The sequence below is a fragment of the Euprymna scolopes genome, chromosome 14 (genome assembly GCF_053919585.1).
Source record: "Euprymna scolopes isolate OS-2025 chromosome 14, ASM5391958v1, whole genome shotgun sequence".
NCBI lineage: Eukaryota > Metazoa > Mollusca > Cephalopoda > Sepiida > Sepiolidae > Euprymna > Euprymna scolopes.
The window spans coordinates 48248345-48272826 of NC_136495.1; the positions used below are offsets into that span (position 1 = coordinate 48248345).

Consider the following 24482-nt stretch of genomic DNA (forward strand, 5'->3'; position numbering starts at 1 on the left):
CAACTCAGAAATTCTAAAAGAAACAATTTAAACAAATTTTATTTTATACTTATGTAAAATAAATGCAACAACAACAATAACAAAGAAAACGTGAAAAACAATTTCGGTTTCGGTTGCTAATATTAACATTAAAAGTGGTCTAAATTATTTTTCAATTTTAAATTAAAAAAAATTTTACTTAAAAACTTTGCTGAAAATTATTTTGTTTTATTTATTCTACATAAGTAAAAATAATTTTTTTTTTTATTATTTTGCATTTCACATTTGTAAAAAAATAAAAAATTGTTTAAATTATTTATTTTAAAAATATTAACTATTAAAGTTTTTTCATTTTTAAATTTCCGAGTTTTCAATTTGGTCTCACTTCGTTTTCCGGTACGCGCTATCTGACTTTTTGATCACCTGTCGGTCTACAGAACGGCGGCCATATTTCATATTCTTCATTAGCTTTTTACACGAGACATACACATTTTAATCATGATTTTCTCTAGTTCAGATGAGTACAATAAATAATCTTTTAACTCGAAATGACCCCTAATGTACTAATGTATGATATAAAAAACAGAAAAGAAACATTTGTAATGCGTACACAGCTTTATTTTCTCACATAACCTCAGTACGTTTTAAAAGGATTTTGCCCATTTGAAGACATTTGAAGCATAAAAACATTTCTTTCCAAATTTACTAGATTCAGCTTGGGAAAACTGAGAAGCAAAGAGTTATGCCCACCCCTGTCCTCCATAACTTTATTTTCACCAAAAATGCTAAACCTTTATCCGTAACATAAAAAATATTTGTGAAAATTTATTGGGAGAGCATCCAATGACTTGTTTGCTTGACCATGTCAGTATCGGCGGGGGGGGGGGGGGGTTGTAATTTACAATTTAACAAAAGAATAAAATATTTGTGCATGAATGAACTAAAATGCATTATGGAGTAATTTGATTTTATATTGAAATTAATATGGAGAAATACCAGATTGTTCGTTTGTCTGCTGCATGTGCATGTGTTTGATGAATAAGGAAATCTATTTGGTGGCAAAGAGGACAGCAAGATGAACAACATATAGAAAGCCAGAGAGAAAGCTGAACAAGCCAGGTTTCCAGATATACTACGAAGGGATGATTAAAGAAATGAGCTATTCAGGATAGTCAAACAGATAGCAAAGACAAATATGAATATTGCTGAAGTGCATTAGAAATGACAATGGAGTGTTACCAATAAATGAAGAATGCTTGGAAGTGCTACTCTGAGAAATTGTTGAATACTGAGTTTCCCATGGAACTGAAAATCTAAAAAATTGCAGAAGCAGTATCTGACCCGGTTATAAGAATTGAGAAATAAATGGTAAAAAAAAAAGATGTGAACATGAAAAAAAGGATTAGGCTGGACAACTTTCAGGTGTTGTTACTAAAATGTTGAAATGTTAAAGGCTGCGAGTGAAATAAGTACTTATTGTACTTCAATAAACTCATGATTTTTTTTGTTTTTTGTTTTTTTGTTTTCCGCAGACGTGTCGACATTTAGATGTTTTCGGGGATCTACAAAACCACATCCAGATTTTCAAAATGTGTAAGTAAAACTTTTTTTCATTGTAAATATTAGTTTTTTTTTTTTTAGTATATGTAAGCTACCAACGTAATAGATGCACTGAGACTACAGCTGCTTTCAGGAACGCCAGCAACCACTGTAAAAGAGTAATAAAAAATGCAAGAGAGCTATATGCTCAGTCCGTTAAATCCAAAGTAGCTGATCAGCGGCTTGATTCCCACCAGTTTTGGCAAATAACAAATAGGATCCTGAACAGAAGTGTACATTCTATCCCAACCATTATCAATGGACCTGAGGTCATTTTGTCAGCATCAGACAAGGCCAAACTATTTGCCAAGAACTTTGCAGCTAATTCTACCCTATGCGACAAAGGCCATCAACTCCCCATATTTCCTCCTATAACAGAGAACACGCTAGGTAACATACAAATATCTGTGCATAAGGTCGCTAAGCTAATCAAGAACCTTGATTCCAGTAAAGCAACTGGCCCTGACGACATCCCAATTATAGTGTTAAAAAAGCTCCCATATTTACGAAACTGTTTAAGTGTTGCCTTAAGGAGAAGTGCTTTCCAACACCCTGGAAAACCTCATCAGTATGCCCTGTATTTAAGAATTCAGGTGATAAGTCATCTCCCTCTCAGTACAGGCCAATAAGTCTCCTGTGTGTCATGAGTAAGTTGCTGGAATCCATATTAAATAGAGAAATAGTCAGCCACCTCAGCAGAAATAACCTTCTTAGTGACACGCAATATGGTTTCTGTTCTGCAAGATCTACCGCAGATGTGCTAATGGTTATATCTCATAGGATTAGTGAATCTCTTGACAAAGGCTTCCTTTCTAGGGCAATTGCTCTTGACATATCAAAGGCCTTCGACAAGGTATGGCATAAAGGCCTACTTCACAAGATTTCCAGCTACGGTAAATCATTTCTCTCTGATAGGCTCATAAGAGTAGTGGTCGATGGACAAAAATCAGAAGCCTGCAGTATTAATGCTGGAGACCCCAGGGGTCCATCCTGGGCCCAACTCTCTTCCTGATCTACATCAATGATCTCCCTAAACACATACTTAAATCATTCGTTGACATCTATGCTGATGACACGACCATCTACGGCAACACATCAAAGGCTGTAAATGACAAAGTTCTCTCTGATTCTCTCTCCTCTGATCTCGAGCGCGTGGTTCAGTGGGGGAAGACGTGGCTGGTTACCTTTAATGGATCTAAAACCAAACTCCTATCCTTACATCATCAACGCTCTGATACCTATCTGGCATCAATTGAAATGGATGGCTCTCGTCTAGGAGAAGCCCCATGTTTTGACAAGATCCTGGGCTTGACCTTTACTCCTGATCTGAAATGGAACACGTACATCAAGTCTGTTGCCAAGGTCGCTGGAAAGATGGTGGGATCCTTCTACCTCTCCAGAAGATATCTCACTGCTGATGCAATTCTCTATCTATATAAAAGCCAAGTACGCCCAAGGATGGAATACTGCTGCCATATCTGGGCAGGAGCTGCTAAAAACAGCCTATCCTGCCTTGACAGAGTAGAAAATAGACTTTGTGGCTTAGTGGGGATGCCCTTTTCTCTTCCCTGCAACCTCTCTCCCACAGAAGAGACGTTGCGAGCCTATCTTTGTTTTATCATTATTTCCATGGCAGGTGCTCGTCTGAGCTCCAATCTCTGGTCCCCCCTCGCCAATCTTTTATGAAAAACACCCGTCTAGCTGAAACCACTGTCAAAAATTTTCCCTACTCTTTATCTGTGCCTTAATCAAAATGTAGATTCCATGAACAAAGCTTCTTTCTTAGAAGTGCACGCCTGTGGAACTCTGTTCTGTCTGCCTGCTTCCCACCTGACTACAACCTGGATGTCTTCAAGTCCAACGTAAACAAATTCCTGATGAACCGCCCCCTTAAGTAGATACTTTTATTAAATCCTCAGACTAATGTACTGTACACACAATAACCCTTATCCCTGAGATGCTTCCGAGCCTTGATAAGTGGTGACCACCTTGTAAAAAAAAAGATGTATATCATTGTTATTAGCAAACATAATGAGCATTATATTTGTTTTTTCATGTAGAACAAAGGCATAAGCCCAAAATTCCCTGATCGCTGTGTTTGTTGTTTTGATCTTGATCCTATCTGGGTTTATAAAATGTATTTTTTTATTTTTTTTATTTTTAAGGGGATGCACTTAGTACGGCTCAACATCATGATGCTGTTTCGTAAGTACATAACACTTTTTTTTTTATACATTTGATGAATTTTATTTAATTCTATAAAATTATTTTAATTTTATCTTGCCATTATATCTGAATTAACCTTTGTATTACATGCCGGTATACATCGGACAGATTTTGGAAATTCACTTCCAAACTAACCTATCTCTGGCCAGGTCTTTATCTCTTCCTTTAAAGTCCATTTGTACCACTTTTCCTGTACAAACATGTAAAAATTTAAATATAATGTGAAAAAACCTCTTCCTGTGCAAATCCCCACTTAGAATGCCCCCTATAAATCTAACTCCTAATCATAGTAGACCTTTATATCTCGGTGGTAATGTCTTGTTTGAAGTGAATAAAATTTTAAAAAGTTCTTCAATGGAACAATTCTTAGTTCAGACAGTGGACAATTACATGAAAACACTTTATATATATATATATATATATATATATATAGTGGAGATGGTAATTAATAAAAACTGAAGAAAGTGCTCAATACTGTTGTAGAGCAAATATGCGTTTTATTTTTTGGTACCGTATCTTTCTGTTAAGTTACATTATTGTTTCGGCTACACGGCCGTTTTTTTGGCCGTCTGTAGCGTCCTCAGACTTTTACAGAAAAACCTTATCTGTAAAAGTCTGAGGACGCTACAGACGGCCAAAAAAACGGCCGTGTAGCCGAAACAATAATGTAACTTAACAGAAAGATACGGTACCAAAAAATAAAACGTATATATATATATATATATATATATATATATATATATATATATATATAATATAAAGCTGAATGTCTGTGTGTGTATATATGTGTGTGTGTGTGTGTGTGTGTGTGTATGTGTGTCTGGGCACAAATAGGCTCCTATATTGTTGACTATTTTAAAAAACTGGTTACATATAATGATAAAAGATGTATCGAGACACAGGAATGGGTATGTTTGATCTGGCAGAACGGTGGTTCATTAATATTGTGGGGTCTGCGTTCACGCCTGATCCACAAAGTATGGAAATAAAAAATTAAAAAATTAAAAAAACAGCGTTTATTTTGATATAGATGTACATAAGAATACTTTGATAAGTATGTTTTAACTTAAATAGAGATAATATAATAAAATTGTAGGGTCTGCGTTCATGCCTAGCCTCCATAGAATGGAAATAGGCACAAACTTTTATAAAACTTTTCATATCTATCTGCATAAGTATACTTTGATAATTATGTTTCAGTTTGAAGAAATATGGTATAATAAAATTATAGGGTGTTCGTTCGCACCTGACCTCCATAGAATGGAAATATGTCACAAAGTTTAACAAGGTTTTTTAATATAGATCCACAGAATATTGTGATAAGTGTTTCAGTGTGAACAGGTATGGTATAATAAATTATGGGGTTTATCTACTTTATTTTTACTTTCATCATATTTTGCTTTGGTTTTGGTTTTGATAGCCCCAAATTCGAAGCTATCTCTTTACAACCCTTCCTTTTCATAACCTATCCTACTTTCATAAATCAGAGTCCATTTTCTGTAGGCTGTTTTTGAACCCAGTCAACGACGGGTACTTTTGCTAGTGTATATATATATATATATATATATATATATATATATATATATATATATATATAATAAACTTTATTAATCAAAATAAGAACCATTAGAATCGACACATTTTTGCCAACAAGAAACAAGTTTTTTTATCCCATTAGCATAGAAATCCAAAGTTTTGGAAGCGATGAAGTCATTGAAGGCCAATTTGGCATCATCTCGACTTTTGAAGCATTTTTTGCGCAGGAAGTTGTCAAGATGCTTGAAAAAGTGATAATCAGTAGGTGAGAGATCTGGTGAATATGGTGGATAAGGCAGTGTCTCATAGCTCAATTTGTTCAGCTTTTGCAGGGTCAGTTCAGCAACACACAGGCAAGCATTGTCATAGAGGAGAATTTGTTCCTTCATATTGACCAATCTCGGGCACATAAGTTGGAGGTTCTGGTGCATTTTATTAATTTTTCAGCAGTAATTTCTCTGCTGTAATCATTTCGCCCAGATTCTATGTGATGGATGGGACTGGCTACCGATCCCCAAACAATCACTGTAACCTTTTTTGGTGTAATTTGGACTTCAGAAAGTGTTGTGGAGCTTCTCCGGCATCAGACCACTGTGGCGAACGTCACCGGTTGTCATAGAGGACTCACTTCTTATCACACGTCACAATCCGCTTGAGAAATGGTTCGTTTTTGTTGTGCAGAAGGAGTGTAGAAGACACCTCAAAATGACGATTTTTTTGATTATCATTCAATTCATGCAGCACTCATTTATCCAACTTTTTGACCTCCCTATTTTCTTTAAATGATGAACGACTCTTGAGTCGTCGACCTCGAGTTCAACAGCAATTTATCGCATGGTTTTGCAAGGCTCGGCTTCAATTAAAGCTTTCAAATGTTTGTTATCAACCACAGTTGACTAGCCGCGACCGAGGCTCTTGTTACCATTGCAAAATTTCTTGAACCGCTGTTGTGCCACACTTTGTTAATGGTTCCTGAGCCAAATGCATCATTGATATCATGAGCTGTCTTGGCAGCTTTTCGGCCTAGTTTGAACTGGAACAAGAAAATCGTGCAGATTTGAATTTTGTACATGCTGTTAAAAAGCCTGCAAAAACGAATGAAGAGATTGAGAACGATAACGAATAACACGATTTGATAGAGCGTAAAATGCGCTTCAAAATGATATATAACATGGCTATATATATATCAATGAATTAATTCAGAAATCATATATAAAAATAACATATGTGAAAAAACGATATTGTTTTTACACTAACCTAATATTTGAATGTATAGCCAAGACCACTCAGCTACTTCAAACAAATATGCAAGACATATTGGAACCTGCTCTTCCCTGTGCTCCAATGGTATCACCAAGATAAAACTTTTCAATAACCTCACTATCCAAATACACCTTCTCCACACCTGAGTTCGCATCCGGCAGAAGTTGAAAATTGTGAATAAATATTGCCTGTGTGCTGTATTTGTCTATTATTTCTCTTTTTAGTGGCACCGAAAAGCAGCTGGTGGCTAAAGATTATGCTTTGCGATTAAGTGCTGGCACAGATGCTTGTCAGGTAAAGTAGATTTTTTTCTTATCTTAATTATTTTATCCGTTTCCAAATTTACTCGGGTGTTTATTTTTATCAAGTTTTTTGATGTAGAAACATTTTTTTTTAAAGGATGATAAATTATGATTTTAAACAATTTTATTCAGTATAATGATTAAAAATACTGTAACTAATTCAATTAAACTTCATAAAAATTCTATTTTTCTAATTAGAAAATTAATTATTCCCCTTGGTGATTTCGAGTTTTCAGTCATAACTAAAAAAAAAATGCTCCCATATTACTAGTTGTTCAGGTGTGACTACATAAATTTTTTAAATAAGCTGTAGCTAACTATGTTATCATATTGCCAATAACATGGTACAGTAATAACAAATGAAAATTGGCTAGTGAAAATCAAAGTTTAATTTGTCAACTTAAATGCTATCTTAGGTCCAAAAATTTTAAGTCTTGCAATATAATTTTATTATATGTGTTGATTTGTAAAATTTGTTAACCGTTGAAATGAGATTATTGGTTTTAAATGAAATACCCTAAGAAACATAATCTCTATAGTATACATTGCCTGTTCCATTACATATATGTATAAATCCTGGTCATGGCACCAATATGATTCTATCGGTTCCCCGGGGAGAGTTACTTGGTTGAGTAACGTCCTGGGAACGCAACCAGCCCCCCAGAGGAATTAAACGATATCCAAACATATCCAAACGATAGACACATGTTGGAAACATCAACAAAAATGGGTCGAGATGTCGTCGCCTAGAACTGGCTGGCATGGGTCGCTTCTTGTCTTCATTGTGTCATTACAAGCATCTTCCCATTGTCGGCATTAATGGCATGCTGAAATTTAACGCTTATACAAAAATAGTGAACAAATGCATTGTTATAAAAATATATATAATTTATTTAAGATTTAACAATGAGGAGCATATTTTTATAAAGACCAGTTGAAACCAGATGCATGGTATGTTGCGTCCGCCGACTCCAGAATGCAAGCGCCAACTGTTTAAAACAATGAAATTATATTTAATTCTCTCTTTCAATGAAGAAAGAGAGAAAAGGGGAGTGAAAGAGAGAAATAGAGAAAGAGAAAGAGAGAGAGAGAGAAGGAGAGGGACATTAATACATGACGTTTAAACATTATTTTGTTTTTGTATCCATGAGTTCTTTCGGGTTTGACCTTTCAAATTCTAAGGTCTTATATGGTTTTGCCTTGGTTCAATATTATAAAAAACTGTCATTCTTGGCTTGAGACATAGCAGAACATTTTCAAATTCACAAACACCTGCTTAACACATCTGCACCTCACAAATACAGACCAAGTTAGGCACAAGGTTTATTAATGTAGAAGCTCCCAGCTCCCTCAAAAAGGGCTATGTCATTGTGCCACATTATTAAGGGAGATAATAGTGAGAATATGTGTGAGGACACTTCTCAACCTATATGCTCAACGAATTTTTGATCAACAGACTTGAAATTTGGTATGTAGGGTTTCACGAATGCGCATATATGAATGGTTCACTTGACAGATTTCGTATGTTAAGAATAAGTAGGTTTGAAAACAGTTTTTAAAGGTCATGTCAAGTTGACCTAATGGTGATTGTACTTGACTCACTGTCTTTAGGTTTTGGTTTTGATCTCAGCTCAAGTATTTTTTTTTTACTTATAAGAAATGAGCTGTTTAGAAAAAAAATAATACTTGCATGCACATGTCTTAGTTTCTGTATGAATTTAAATATAATATTTATGCATATTTTACGACCGGGCAATGCTGGACAACCTGCTGGTTAACCATATTTTCAAGCAAAATAATCTTTAACATTATGATATGTTGTTTTGATATCTTTAATATTATGATATGTTGTTTTGATATCTTTAACATTATGATATGTTGTTTTGATATCTTTAATATTATGATATGTTGTTTTGATATCTTTAATATTATGATATGTTGTTTTGATATCTTTAATATTATGATATGTTGTTTTGATATCTTTAATATTATGATATGTTGTTTTGATATCTTTAATATTATGATATGTTGTTTTGATATCTTTAATATTATGATATGTTGTTTTGATATCTCTAAATATAAATAACTCTTGGGAACAATGTCTTGAATTTTTTTGCTAGGATTAAGGTATATTATCTGTTCTGATACTATACTTCATCTTTTCTGTCGTCTGTTGATGAAGAAGAAATCTTTCTAGACTAAAGCAATTTTTGTTTTTGTTCCAATCCAGAGTGCCTCTTCTTGGAGATATTATTTATCATATTTCCTATATTTATCATGTTTCCTATAATATGCAGTCATTTTTTTCTAACACATGTAAATAAGCAATTCTTGTGCTTTATTCTGTAAATAAATCTTGTTATTTCAAAATGCTTGTTATTTTTATTGTTTTTTTTTTTTTGTTCTTTCAGTCAATTTTGAATGCTGCATATAAAAAAATGATACCCAAAACAAAAGCTGCGTTTCCTGATCAAATTTTTTGTAATCTTCTCAATATCAGTTATTGCCAAGCAACTGAAACTATGAAACAGGTGATTATCTCGCATTTTCTTTGCAATCCACATAAACTTATATTATCAGATTATAATGTTTAAAGCATTTAATTTCTCGTGATATCAAAGCACACCGTGCCAAGAGTGGAAATTTATTACTTTTTTGGAAGCTTTTATTTAATCTATGCAGTATGTATTTTTTTTTTTTATTAAAAACCTGAAGAACACAAAGCAAAAAAATAAATAAATAAAAATAATTTTTGAAAATCAATCAATCTTAGTTTATACCATTGATCAATGTTAATACTCCAATTGTGTTCATCTTTCAGATGACAATCATTTTATCTCTAGGACACTTATTTTTGATTTGTTCTGACCCTTGAAAAGGGGTGACTCAGTAATAAAAAAATAAATTTAAAAAAAAAGGTTTCACGCAAGCTACATCTGAAGTTTGTACACAAACTGGGAATTTAATGTTTTAAAAACTTTGATGTATTTTCTTAAATTCAGGACCTGCAGTACACAAAAAAAACCCCAAAAAACAAAAGTCAAAATATCAAACGGTTCAATTTTGAAAGCAATTCCAAATTGGTTGATTTTCATAAAAGTGACAAGTAGAACATGTGCAAAAATTAATATTTTTATTTTTTATTTATTTATCCTCTTTTTTTTTTTTTTTTTTGATCTGAACATATTTTAAAGCTATTTTCTTACTCCCTTTTTAAATATGTAAGCAATTAAAAGTGCAAAATAATCTCCTACAAGAAGAAAATTATTTTGAAATTGTACGGATGAAAATGAACAAGATATAAACAATTTCTTAAAATTTTATTTACTGGATTATATTAAAATGCTACTATTTTCAAAATCTGCACACAAAAATATATTACAAACAAAATGAATGAAATATAAATGTTATTTTTTTTTCTTTTGTTTTTAGTTCACTTTGACTTTGTATAACCCTCTCGGCCAGGATGTTGCCGATTACATTCGTCTTCCTGTTTCTTCTAATAAATTTGTTGTTTATGGACCAAACTTGAAGCCAATTCCCATTCAGGTGAGTTGTATTCATTCTTCGTTTCAATATTGGGTGTGTATTTAAATTGAGATACATGGAAAGATATGACAGTTCAAAAAGAAATAACCAGAAAATTTATAGATATATTTACTTATCAGTTGAAAATATTAGAAAACAAATAAAAAATAAGCAAGTATGATAAATAAATATAAATATAATTAATAAAAATAAATTTGTTTACTATTTGAACTTCATGAACACTGCTTAACCACTTTCTGAAATAAGACCACGTGGCATGTTTATATGAGAAAGGGAGATAATCATCTACGCCATGCTGGCTTGATGCAAATGCCCTTTGGTATTAGTGGAGTCTAAATAGTAACTTAATTTTATTTATTATTAAAATCCAACTTAATAATTTTCCGTAATTTTTCACTAATATTTTAACTGAAGTATTCCTGCTATTTTATTTTGAACGGCCATATTTTGCTTGTATATCAGTAAAAGTAAGCACTCAATATTCAATATTATTTATACAATATTTTTTTCATATGGGATTAATATTGATTGCAATATAAAACTTATGAATATTAGATTTTACGATATACCCGAACACGTGGTTGCTAAAAATAGTAACCATGTGTTCAGGTATATCTTTCCTGAACACAAGGCTGCCATCTTTGTGTGTCATCATGGATAATTCACGAGTGTGTAGGAAAAAAAGACAATAGTAAAAAAAAAAAACAGTTGAATCTACATGCCTATGTACATTTATTCTCATGCATAATAATGTAGAGGTAAACATTACTTACATTTGTATTAAACTGTTGGGAGTCTATGCAACTGCTATCAAGAAAGGCTTGATAGATACACTGTCAGTGATTATAAAAACAATGTAAAGATGACAATCAGTTGGAGAATGTCTAACAGTTTTGCAAAACCAGCCAGAAAGAGGAATAACCTTGTTCTAAATTTCGCACATGCATGAAATAAATTTGTTTATTTTTCAGATATTAGCTAGACTAATTGAAGGGAGATAACTCTGATATACATCCAAGGTAGATAACTTGGATAATTTTAAGCCAACGGCAGCATATCATTTATTCTTTTAAAAATAAAGATTCACTGACCAAACTCAAAAGTAACACCAGTAACATTGAATGAATGGTAGAAATGACAAGAATGAAATGCTCGGCTGTTTTGATAACACTTGGTATAAGTCTAATGAACTTTCCATTATAAAAATGGTAAGCAATATGGAACACCTTTCCTCATAACAAATTGTATGAATATTTACCCAAAACTGGAACATAAACATGATAATTGATCAAGAGGAAAACACCATATTAACACATTCTAATTGCTTACACAAGACTGACCCACATTCATCTGTTTGGAGAAGATGAACCTCAGTGTAACCATCGCAATCAATAAAATGTGAATAAAATGCAAAAATTATGCACACATATGCAGCAAATATTCGATTGATGCCTCCATTTACTCCTGAAAAACAATGGATACCCTCTGTAAGGGTAACTGCACGTGTAATTGTGAGGCAAAGGTTTCACAATCCCTGATCACACTTCTCCTGAATCAGCACTGCTTGAATCCAGTGGCAAGGAGAAGTGTTAGACGACTAGAAATAATGTTGAGATAAGCGGAGAGCACTACAGCACCTGGAATTCCCAAATGGTCACCCATTTTAGTACTGATCAGGTTGAATGTTATAATGTAACAAATATAAAAATATTTGAAAAAATATTTTTATTATAAAGATATTTAATTAGAAACAGTATTAACAATATAACATCTGACAAGAATTGAATACTAATTAATCTACATAGAAATGTTAATTATCTTGTTTCCAAGCAAATGATTTGAAAAACTTCAAAGAATATCTCACATAATACCTTACACAATCTAAAAGAAACAAAAAAAAAAATCATATTAAAAATAAAATAAAATCACTTGCACAGTATGAATAGTCAAATTTTATAGTATAGAAAACACCCTCGCAAATAAGAAACATTGAAAAATAAATCTGATTTTCTCTGGGTGGCCTGACAATGGTTAAAAGGTTGTTAAACACTAACAAAAACAAAATCCCTTGGTATATCAATCATATACTAACACTGAATTCATGCCTTGACTGCATCAATAATGCTTGATACTATCTTATACAAAAAAACTGCACAATAATGTGACTAAAATAAGAATATAGCATAAATGTCACCATGCAGATTAAACACAAATTCAACTTGTATGTGACAGATAAAAAAAGTACAAAAAATTTACTTGTTTGAGTGGTGGTTGTTGATGCTATTGTTAGCATTATTCATTCAATTGAATGAAATAATTATTGTTGGTATACCTTTCCTTGATCTCTTTCCAGATTGAATTCTTTCTTTCTAGAAAAACATTTGGTACTGTATGAAAAGTTACCAACATCCCTAAGTGAAAGTGTTTCTGTGAAACAAACTGGATTTGAACTTGGTACATTCAAGTTGTCAGTCTGTGTCATTAACCTCATAACCACTGTCATCTACCACTTGTTGTTGACTGAATTTAACTTTTGTGCAGTGTTAACAAAGATTGTGTTTCTAGATAATCTGGTTTGCATAAAGTTTTCTCGTTGGTGTATCTATTTGTTATCCTAGCAAGATTATTGACTGTATCTATTTGTCATCCCAGAAAGATTATTGACAGTATCTATGTTATTCCAGCAAGATTACTGACTGTATCTATTTGTTATCCCAAAAAGGTTATTGGTTGTATCTATTTGTTATCCCAGAAAGATTATTGACTGTATCTATTTGTTATCCCAGAAAGATTATTGACTGTATCTATTTGTTATCCCAGCAAGATTATTGGCAGTATCTATTTGTTATCCCAGCAAATATGGTTGGTTTGGACAAAGGACTGTGAATTTTATTGATGGTTGCATCAGTGGTGTTTTTAGGAGTAATCGCCTTGTTTTATAAACATATTTTTTTTTTATAAACCTATTTTATAAAAAATAAGTAATTATAAATCATATTTTTTGTTTATCTGCATATTTATCTCAATATACTGATGCTCTTGGTAATCGTGAATATTTTTTCCTTTTCATTTTCCTAGATTGTTTCTCTTGATGCTGCTACCAAAAGAATTCCAGAACGCGAAGGATCCATTGCAAAGTATGAACTCATCTTTGAATATAAAATTCCTGCTCTTGGTTTTTCAACGTTCTTTGTAAAAACGGACAAAAGTAAGTAAAACACAAATCACTATACTCAAAATATCTTGTGGTTGGAAAAAAGTGTAGTATCTGCTTTGATACTATACACTTCATCTTTCCTGTTCTTGGTCAGTGAAGGAGAGGACCCTTCTGGACTGGGAGCAGTTTTAATTTTTGTCTCAATCCAAACTGCCCCACCCTTTTTAGTTGGATTTTCCTCACATTAAAAACCAACCATGGAGAGCCAAGTAAAAGGGCCACAAAACTGCATATCGTAGTGAGGACCCCATTTTAGAGAGTGTGGAGTCATCCTTAGTTACAATTACTCCTAGGTCCACTCTGACCCAGGGGAACGGTAGTACCTGTCAGTCACATCTATTTCTTAAATAGAATAGAGTGTAGTATATGTTCTGTCCTTAATCGATGAGGGAAGGATCCTCTTAAACTCATGCAATATTTTTTTTATCCCAGTCTAGAGTGCCCCTTTTGTTGGAGTTTTCCCATATTAAAAACTAACCTTGTATGTAAAAGCAAATAAATAGCGCCTATATATAAGATATATCTTTTCAATCTGCTCATTCGACAATAAAAAATTCTATTCCAAACATAAGTGTGATATTTTACATAAAGTTCTCCTGACAGATTTTTAATATCACACCCAAATAACAATCCATCTTACATATTGATATTTGATTCAGACTAACCTATGTTTTTTATTTCTTTCTTCTACTATGCTATTAGCACAAATATATTTAATTTTGTGTTAGTTTCTTTCTAAACATACTTATTCCAGAAATTAATAAATAATACTCATCTCAATTATGAATTCCATTTAAATAATGAAAACTTTTAGATTGGAACTTTTCCTGTACTCGCCTAATATTCCTATACATGGAAGAGAAGTAATCATGTCAAGAGTTATTTCCCCTGACTTTTGCAAAAATCCACCAGATTAAATTATCTTGGATGGATTCTAAGAGTATTTAAATTAACATAGCAAACTTGGATTCTGACTAGCCAACTTTCATTTGCTGTTGTTGTACCATGTTATTGGCAATAAACTAATGTACTTCACTACAATTTGTTACTAAAAAATACTTCATCTGGTTCGACAATTTGCTAATATGAGAACATACTTAAACATGTCTTCTCATCTTAGCAGACACAATTATGACAATTGAGTACGGATGGCTGTCATTTGTCATATATCTGAGGTGATACCTGACTAAAAATCGACTTTCTTTCCCACAAATTTTAACTTATATAAGAAAGGTTAAATGCTTTTGTGACCCCTTATCAGAAATATTGTGTTTTCAACAGAACACCAGATTTATCAAAGAAATACATTTAGTTAGTAATTATACTAGCAAATATACCCACCAACAGTAGCTTGCCATTTGTTTTGCTATTTATTTATTTTTTTTAATCATGCCACATTTGTTTCCCAAATGGTTTTTGTTTCAATCAAAGTGAAGTAACTCTGTATGGTTGAATACAGAGTTACTCCACCTTTCTTAAGATGGCGACTATTCGAAAATAATTCCAACTTTGGAAGAAATTAAATAAAATTACATTTGTTTAATATTCTGCAATGATCCACAAAAAAAAACCTACCAAAATCAAATGTTGATTTTGTAGAAGAAAAGTTTATTGATGACAGATAATTATTCATCAAGTTTCCAATAACAACAATTTTTTTTTCTTTTTTTTTTTTTGTGCTTTAGATTTTTTAAATAGTATTCTGTACTCTGCTTTTTCATTGAACATCACTTTTTCTTCGTCAAGGGGTCACACATCTTCTGGTATTACACAAGCTCACTCTCTACTTCTCACGGTTCAGTGGGTCAAACAGTTCCCAAATTTCATTCTCTGTGGTCTTGTTCAATTACTTCAGTTATATCTCATAGGATTAGCGAATCTCTCGATAGAGGCAACCTTTCTAGGGCAATTGCTCTTGACATATCAAAGGCCTTTGATAAGGTATGGCATAAAGGTTTACTTCACAAGATCTCCAGCTATGGTATAGCTGGAAATGTCTTCTCAATTATTAAATCATTTCTCTCTGATAGGTTCATAAGAGTAGTAGTTAATGGGCAAAAATCAGAAGCTTACAGTATAAATGCTGGAGTCCCTCAGGGGTCCATCCTGGGCCCAACTCTTTTCCTGATCTACATTAATGATCTTCCAAATCACATCCTTACATCATTTGTAGACATTTTTGCTGACGACACTACCATCTATGGTAGCACATCTAAGACAGTAAACAACCAAGTTCTCTCCGATTCTCTCTCCTCTGATCTTGATCACGTTGTACAATGGGGAAAGGAGTGGCTGGTTACTTTTAATGCATCTAAAACCAAGCTTCTATCTTTACATCATCAACGTTCTGATCCCCATCTAGCATCAACTAAAATGAATGGCTCTCGTCTTGGGGAGGCCTCAAGTTTTTACAGGCTTCTGGGCTTGACTTTTACTCCTGATCTTAAATGGAATACGTACATCAAATCTGTTGCCAAGGCCGCTGGAAAAATGGTCGGATCCTTCTATCGATCCAGTAGATATCTCACTGCTGATGCAATTCTCTATCTATATAAGAGCCAGATACGTCCAAGGATGGAATACTGTTGCCACATATGGGCAGGAGCTGCTAGAAAAGACTTGTCCTGCCTTGATAGAGTTCAAAATAGACTTCGTGGCCTGGTGGGAGATGTCCTTTTCTCTTCGCTGCAACCTCTATCTCACAGAAGAGATGTTGTGAGTTTGTCTCTGCTTTATCGTTATTTTCATGGAAAGTGTTTGACTGAGCTTCAATCTATGGTCCCTCCTCGCCAAACTTTCACAAGAAACACTAGACTAGCTGAAAACATTATCAATAATTTTCCCGACTCTTTATCTGTGCCTAAACCTAAACATAGATTCCATGATCAAAGCTTCTTTCTTAGAACTGCACGCCTGTGGAATTGTCTTCCGTTTTCCTGCTTTCCAGCTGTCTATAATATGGTTGTCTTCAAGTCCAATGTGAACAAGTCGTTCCACTTAAGTTAGCAAATTTACCGAACTTCCATTACTATCGATTACTATATTGTCCTTTTGACTACTCTACACTCTTTAACCCTTATCCTTGAGTGGCCTATCGGCCTTGATAAGTGGTGCCGCCTATGTAAAAAAAAAAAAAAATTTGCTTCCAAGTTTACCTTGAACCTTCCTGCAATTTAGGAGATTCATGCTTCTGCAACAGGAGGATGGACATTCCATATCACTGTACCAGTGTAATCAACTCCTCCTTGTGATAACCTCCGTCATTATGCTGCAGACGGGTGAGAGAGGGCGAGGCGAGGACCCAGCATTTGCTAATAGTCCTCACAAAAATCGATCGGTCTTCTCTCAAAATCTAAAATTAATCAAAGCATAAATTATAGGGTATTTGTTTATCAAATTAAAAATTAACATTCTTTTTGTTAACACAGATGATATAAATAATAAGCAGAAAACATGTCTTAACTGTAGTAATTGTGTAGAGAGGTCGTGGGATAAACAGCCATGGTTGGTGTGTGCCTATTGCAAAGAGTCAAACCTTAAACTTTTAAGATTTCAAAAGCGATGGCCAAAGACATGTAACTATGCAAATTAGTCACAGTTGAGAAAGTTTGATAAAAAGGAGCTGGGATTTGCCAAGCGGGTTTTAAGTAGCATTATTTGTGTCTAATTATTCCATTAACAATGTGTTCATGTGAATTGCTAAGAAAATTTGTGTCATATTTTTGTATTTTCACTGCAACATTAGCATTCTCATCAAGTTTACAGCTTATTTTAATTCTTTTTATTTGTTTAAAAACTTTGTCAAAATAAAGCTCTACATTTGTTTAATTCAAAAATTATTTTTTGTGTTTAGGTGAAAACAACGAAGCAAGTTCAAAAGAAATTCCAATTAAAAAAGGAGAAGCTTTTGAATTGAATAATGGGGTGAGTAGACAATCTTTTTCTCTTTGTCTTTTATGCTAGAAAAATAGCAAGATCCTTTCCCTTCACTCCCAAAAGATGTCACCTATGGAATCATTAATAAAATTCACAATCTTTTCTGTAATCCAACCATATAAATAAAACTGCAGTCCATGCCCAACAATCTTAATTTTATTGACATTCAATGATATGCGTGGGCACTTTAATGGTCATCTCACACTACCCATTCAGACCTTTAAAAACCATTTCTCCCGGATTCTTGTTTTTGTGATTACCTCAATGGTAGTAAACTGAAAAGGACCTTCACATGCCAAGAGAGGAGCGTTTTGGTTATTATAATAACAATTTTGCATGTCATATCCAAATATACTTGAAATGCAGAGGTGCCCATTTGTAACAGATAATTGGATGATGATGATGATAAAACAAAGACTGTTGAACATTGTTGATTGAAATATGATAGACAAGTCAAGCATAGACTAAGGGTTTATTTGTGTATTATTAAATATGACATTCTGTGTTTATAAGATCCGTTGATCATTTTTTTTCTCAAACTCTAACCAATTTTTGCAAATCTGAATGCAAGGCAACTTTTCCTGAAAATAATGTCTGGAACTTTCCAGTTTATGTGTTCTGTATTTGATCGCACTCTATTATTTTTTTAATATAAAACACTCCAGACAGGACGTAAAGCCACTTGATGTAAGAAACTAATAAGAATGAAAGCTGATTATCGCAAAAACAGAAGATTCTTATTGACTTTAGCTTTGAAAAGACCAAGGTTATAGGTAGGAGAAAAGCAGTCAGCAGGAAGAGTTCCACAAGTTTGTGGTTCTTTCAAAGAAGCTACTGGAATATGAAGCTGCATTACAATGAGGTATCAGAACAGCAAATTGATGGAAACCACTAGATCAACAAGTCAAACAAGCTGGAACAAAAGAAGCAGAGAATAGCTCAGACAATTCTAAAGAATAATATCATATAATAACATTAATGTTGCATTTGCATCTACCGCCCCCCCCTCCTTTTTTTTCTTCAGTGAATCCGTCTTTCTGCCCGGAACTCATAAAGATCGTATTTCAGAATTTTGTAGTTCAAGTCCTCATTGGACATAGATATTTGTTATACTTGCAGAGTTTTAGTAGCAAAGCCCAACTTTTTTTGGTCCCCCTACAAAGAAACGATTGGACTTAGTTCGTTGTTCGCACTTTTCTCAATAACTATACCTTGGATTTTTTCAAAATTGTGCACAAACATTAGTCATGGTGATAGTAAATTTTTGCCTGAACGGATTTTCCTGGATAAATCTGGTTGCTCCCTTAGGAGGCATTATAGGGGTAAAATTGCCCCCAAATAGTTCATCCATTTGCATTTCTCTCAATGATCACGCCTAGGATTTTTTTTTTTTAAATTTTGCACAAACATTAGTTATGGTTAAAGTAAATTTTTCACTCATGGTGAGGGACCCCACATGCTCGACTTTTTTTTTCTTTCAATTTTTATGAACACCTTCTTATTATTGATAAGATTTTAATCTTTTACATTTGTTACTATTTTCTTTCTTAGCTGGTTTCCATAAGTTTTGATGGTGCAACGGGTGCAATGAAAAAATTTGGAAACCTAAAAAGCAATATTTTCACAAATCTGAAGCAAGACTACCTGTACTATATTGGACACCCAAATAGAGGTGGATTTGATCAAGCTTCAAATAATTATATTTTCCGTCCTTTGGATAACACCCCAACCAGCATCAGTAATGGTGAGAAATTGCAAAGTATTTTAATAAAGGTATGGCTTATTTTTTAATCCTTTTTTTCTTTTTAATTCTTAAGATATGAAGTTTTATGAACTCTTATTGAGCTAAACACAAACATTTATGTGCAATTTGTCAAAATGTATATTTTCATACAATTAATAATCTTGTATTGAACATTGAAGTAAAAACTATGACACATGTATTCATAATATATAAACATGCTTATTTGCTTTTAGAAAAATGTTATATGTGTTTTTAACTTATTTTATTTTTTCACAGAACTTGTACACACTAATTTGGCCGAAATACTACATATATATATATATATATATATATATATATATATATATATATATATATATATATATATATATATATATACTGTATTAACAAAACCAAGACTTCAAAAAAGGAATTGGTAGCAACAAAAAGTGTATTTCATTATAAGTTACAATTGTTTCAATACCAGTTGGACAATTTCAAGCATTATGGCGTTTGAAAATCTTCACATAACCAGCCTTCTTCAGACTTAACAATAGAACATTACTTAAAGAAATTTTCCTTAAAGGAAATGAAGCATGCCAAACATTTCTCCTGGACGCATCCTTTCTCAAGAGCTTATTTAAATATTAATATATCACCTAATTTTTGTATCCTTATTTAAAAACCTGTCATAGGAAGTTTCCACAATAACCCATAGCCATTTGATATCTTTTAATAATACTATTCATTGAATTCCTAAATTAGATTTCTATATTTCTTTATTTCACATAATTAAATCAAATTAGATGATAAATGTTTTCGCATGCTTCATTTCCTTTAAGGGAAATTTCTTTACATAATGTACTATTGTTAAAGTGTTTTTTATTCAAGAAGTCTGAAGAAAGGTTGGTTAGGTGAAGATTTTCAAATGCTATAATGCTTGAAACTGTCCAACCAGTCTTGAAACAATTGTAACTTACAATGAAATACACTTTTTGTTGCTACCAATTCCTTTATTGAAGTCTTGGTTTTGTTAATACAGTATATTAATACTCAATTATGAAATATGATAATTTTGTAGCTTATTTTTTAATTCATCTCTTTTTGGCTTAAAATTCATTGGTATATGAAAAATTTACTGAATTATACGAACCCAGTAAAATTCAGTATATTAGAAACAAGTATATATATATATATATATATATATATATATATATATATATATATATATATATATATATATATACACACACACACAAATAATATCCATCCCAGGATATGTAAAATTGTTTTATACAAAAAAAATTTACATCACTTTTATGTCTCCTCATAAATAGTAGAATCAAAATACTAAATCTTATGTTTAGAATCCTTATGATTTTGATTCTAGAAAATTTCTAAAATTTAAGGTTTCTTAAGAAAAGATCTTGCTAAATTTATGTCTCGGTGATTAGTTTAATACCAATTAACGAGCATCTTCACTTTTTCTGAGGACATTTGTTGATCCAAACAAAACTGGTAGATCTCATGTTTTATTTCTTTCTGTGTTTAATTGTTTTCCTTTTTTTTACATATGTTATTGAATAATCTTGCAGATTGACTTTCTCATTTGTTTATGTTTCAAAAGTTGGCAATGAGTTGTAAAGACAAATGAACAATGTTCAATTGAATATAAATTATATTTTCTTCAATTTTAAAAGAATCTTTTTTTTTATATTTTCTAATTTTAGGGAAATTGTGTGCAAGAAGTGCGTCAGGTTTTTAGCCCTTGGGTAACGCAGTCTGTCCGTTTGTATAAGGGACAAAAGTATGCCGAAATTGAATGGACAGTTGGCCCAATTCCAATTGAGTAAGTTACAGACAATAATTGCCATTTCTTTAACACTTCACCATGAAAAACAAGTACGATAGTATTTTTTACATCGTTGTGATAAATATCTTTTGTGTTGCATATTGCTGCTGTGCATAAAAACTTGGATATAAAAACATAATTTATTTGCTTAAGGCTTAAGGAATAGATGGTGTTATTGATAATCAGGGATGTTGCAGTATGCAGATAAGAATTGGAGATGAAAACCTCAGTAAAATTAAGAATCAAGCCTGTTAAATAACATTATGAGCATCCTCCTGTTGTCATGTTCCTTCTGGCATGTTGCCTATGCATCCAAATATGGCCATGCTATTTCCGACATGTTGCCTATGCAACTTCCTGTAGCTATGACTCCTTCATTTAATGAGTTATGTATTTATTTTTAACTGCCTTCAACCTTTTTAATTTGTGTTCAATCGATCAATCAACTTCTTTGGCAAAAAATATGAAAGTGCAGCAAGTGAAAAGTGAAAAGAGAGATATTACATTTGTATACCGTCTGAATATTTGTCCAAGGTGATTTTAAGCCTTAATATGAGAGGCATCATCATAACGTTCTCTGAGAGAAATCCTTTTTTCTGTTGAGATGAAAGGAGTAATAGCGCATCTTCTCTGGTGACTGCAGAGACGGCAGCTAGATGTTAATGTGGAAAGCTCCTCTTAAAGTAAATTCATATTCCTGTTGATGATGCTGTATGCAAGAATCGGGTCTCCTCACCTGCTTTGTTATTCAAGTGAAGACAGATTTAGTCTTTGAAGCTGTTCTTTGTAGGTAAGCATGGAGAATCCCACTAGCATCTTAGTTGCCAGTCATTAAAAATGCTCCAGATGTACAATATCTTTTTGAAGATGAGGATGGATGGCATACTCAAGAACCGGCCATACCAGAGTTATGTATAAGGAACAGAAATTGTTTTCCTTCTCCTAAACTAGTTGCATAATCAAAACTTAAGTCTACCTTACTTTCCATAGCTGATATCTTAATATCTAAAAAAGGCCATTGGTATCGCCAAGGGGCTGGTAGGCTGGGTGAAACTACTCTACAATTTACCAAAGATTGCAAACTGCCATTAATATGCTGAGATACTTCCCCACAAAGGAGGCAGAACAAAGATTTGTCTTCATAGAAACTAAGATGCTTTATTGGACTTTAGGAGTTACACTATTTGAACATGTTTGTAATGACAACATGGTACAGCATTGCACCAATCAAGAGCAAGATGAAGGAATGGCAGCTAAGATTGGTCAGACATGTGCTGACGGCTGATGACATCAAATCGAAACTTATTTAAATTTGAAGTTGCCGGGAAGCTACCGAGAGGAAGGCCGATGATAAGATAGGACAGACGCCCTGTACAATGATTTTCGTAAAGCCAATTTTCATCTGGGCCAAGTCAAGGGGAGACAAAAATTCATTACTGTAGATTGCACCATAGCTAGCCTTATAGGTAAACATGAAGAGTCCTGTCACCATCCTGGTTGCCAGCCATTAAATATGCACCAGATGTACAATATCTTTTTGAAGATAAGAATTTATTGCATAGATGGCGACCAAAACTTAAGTCTAGTCTACCTAACTATCTAATCCATAGCTGGAGGGAGGATACATGAATATCTGACAATCTAAAAGGTCATTGGTTGATAGTGATACCAACAAACGCTTACAATCACATGATTGCCAACCGCTGAACATACTCCAGGTGTACAATATCTTTTTGAAGATAAGGATTCATTGCTTAGATGTGCATAGGCACCATCTTGATTGTCCTAATCATTGAATGAGCTCTAGGTGTATAATATCTTTTTGAAGATGGGGATTTGTTGTGTGGATGGCCTACTCAAGAATAGCTCATACCAGGGTTATGTATAGGGGATGTAAAGTGTCTGCTGTTAGGTTTAAAAATGATCTTCACATCCCGTAAAGAACCCTTCCGGCTTTTCTTTCTCTCTCAATACAGTGATTTGTTTTGAAGAAGACAATCAAAAGAAGAGTGGGAACAAACTGCAGCTACGTGTCATGCCTGGTTTTCTTTGTGATATGTGCACTTAATCCTATATCTTAACTGCTAATATATGTGTGTTTTTTATTATTATTATTTAGAAGCGGAAAACTTTAAATTGACAACTCTATTATCTTTAGTTGCAGATTTAGAAACTATTGACTATTTTGGGTTCAGCTTGGTTTAGCAATTCATCACAAAGAGACTGACACCCGAGCAACATTTGCAAATTGTGCAAATTTATTTTATTTACATTTGATGAACGAATTCTAAAACCAAACTCCTATCTTTACATCATCAATGCTCTGACCCCATCTGGCATCAATTAAAATGGATGGCTCTCGTCTAGAAGCCCCATGTTTTGACAAGCTTCTGGGCTTGACCTTTACTCCTGATCTGAAATGGAACATATACATCAAGTCTGTTGCCAAGGTCGTTGGAAAGATGGTGGGATCCTTCTACTGCTCCAGAAGATATCTCACTACTGATGCAATTCTCTATCTATATAAAAGCCAAGTACGTCCAAGGATGGAATACTGCTGCCATATCTGGGCAGGAGCTGCTAAAAACAGCCTATCCTGCCTTGACAGAGTACAAAATAGGCTTCGTGGCTTAGTGGGGGATGCCCTTTTCTCTTCCCTGAAACCTCTCTCCCACAGAAGAGACGTTGCGAGCCTGTCTTTGTTTTATCATTATTTCCATGGCAGGTGCTCGTCTGAGCTCCAATCTCTGGTCCCCCCCTCACCAATCTTTTACGAAAAACACCCGTCTAGCTGAAACCACTGTCAAAAATTTTCCCCACTCTTTATCTGTGCCTAAATCAAAACGTAGATTCCATGAACAAAGCTTCTTTCTTAGAAGTGCACGCCTGTGGAACTCTGTTCCGTCTGCCTGCTTCCCACCTGATTACAACCTGGATGTCTTCAAGTCCAACATAAACAAATTCCTAATGAACCGCCCCCTTAAGTAGACACTTTTATTAAATCTCCACAATCAAACTCCACACTGAACTCGGTACACCACTCACTCCCTGATTTTCCTCTGCGAACAGACGCCACACTTGACGATTTGAAAATCACCCCTTCTCAGGTACATGCTATTATAAAAAACCTAGACACCTCAAAAGCATGTGGACCAGATCTCATCCCGGCTGTGCTATTAAAAAAATGCTCTGCCGAGGTTGCTCCAGTTCTGTCCAAACTTTACAATAAATGCCTTAACGAATCTTGTTTTCCCGACTGCTGGAAAACCGCCTCTGTGGTACCAGTCTTCAAGAATTCTG

At 33.5% G+C, this 24482-nt stretch overlaps 1 protein-coding gene across 1 annotated transcript in view; it reads left to right on the forward strand.

The window, feature by feature from the left end:
* The window catches only part of LOC145292983 (lysosomal alpha-mannosidase-like), an 87100-nt gene that overhangs the window by 43344 nt on the left and 19274 nt on the right, over positions 1-24482 (forward strand). The window contains exons 10-18 of the mRNA XM_080139225.1: positions 1512-1572; positions 3744-3783; positions 6828-6897; positions 9317-9436; positions 10338-10454; positions 13533-13662; positions 17525-17595; positions 19159-19380; positions 21061-21179. Coding sequence (XP_079995351.1) covers positions 1512-1572; positions 3744-3783; positions 6828-6897; positions 9317-9436; positions 10338-10454; positions 13533-13662; positions 17525-17595; positions 19159-19380; positions 21061-21179 — 950 coding nt within the window. The remainder of the gene's footprint in view (positions 1-1511; positions 1573-3743; positions 3784-6827; positions 6898-9316; positions 9437-10337; positions 10455-13532; positions 13663-17524; positions 17596-19158; positions 19381-21060; positions 21180-24482) is intronic.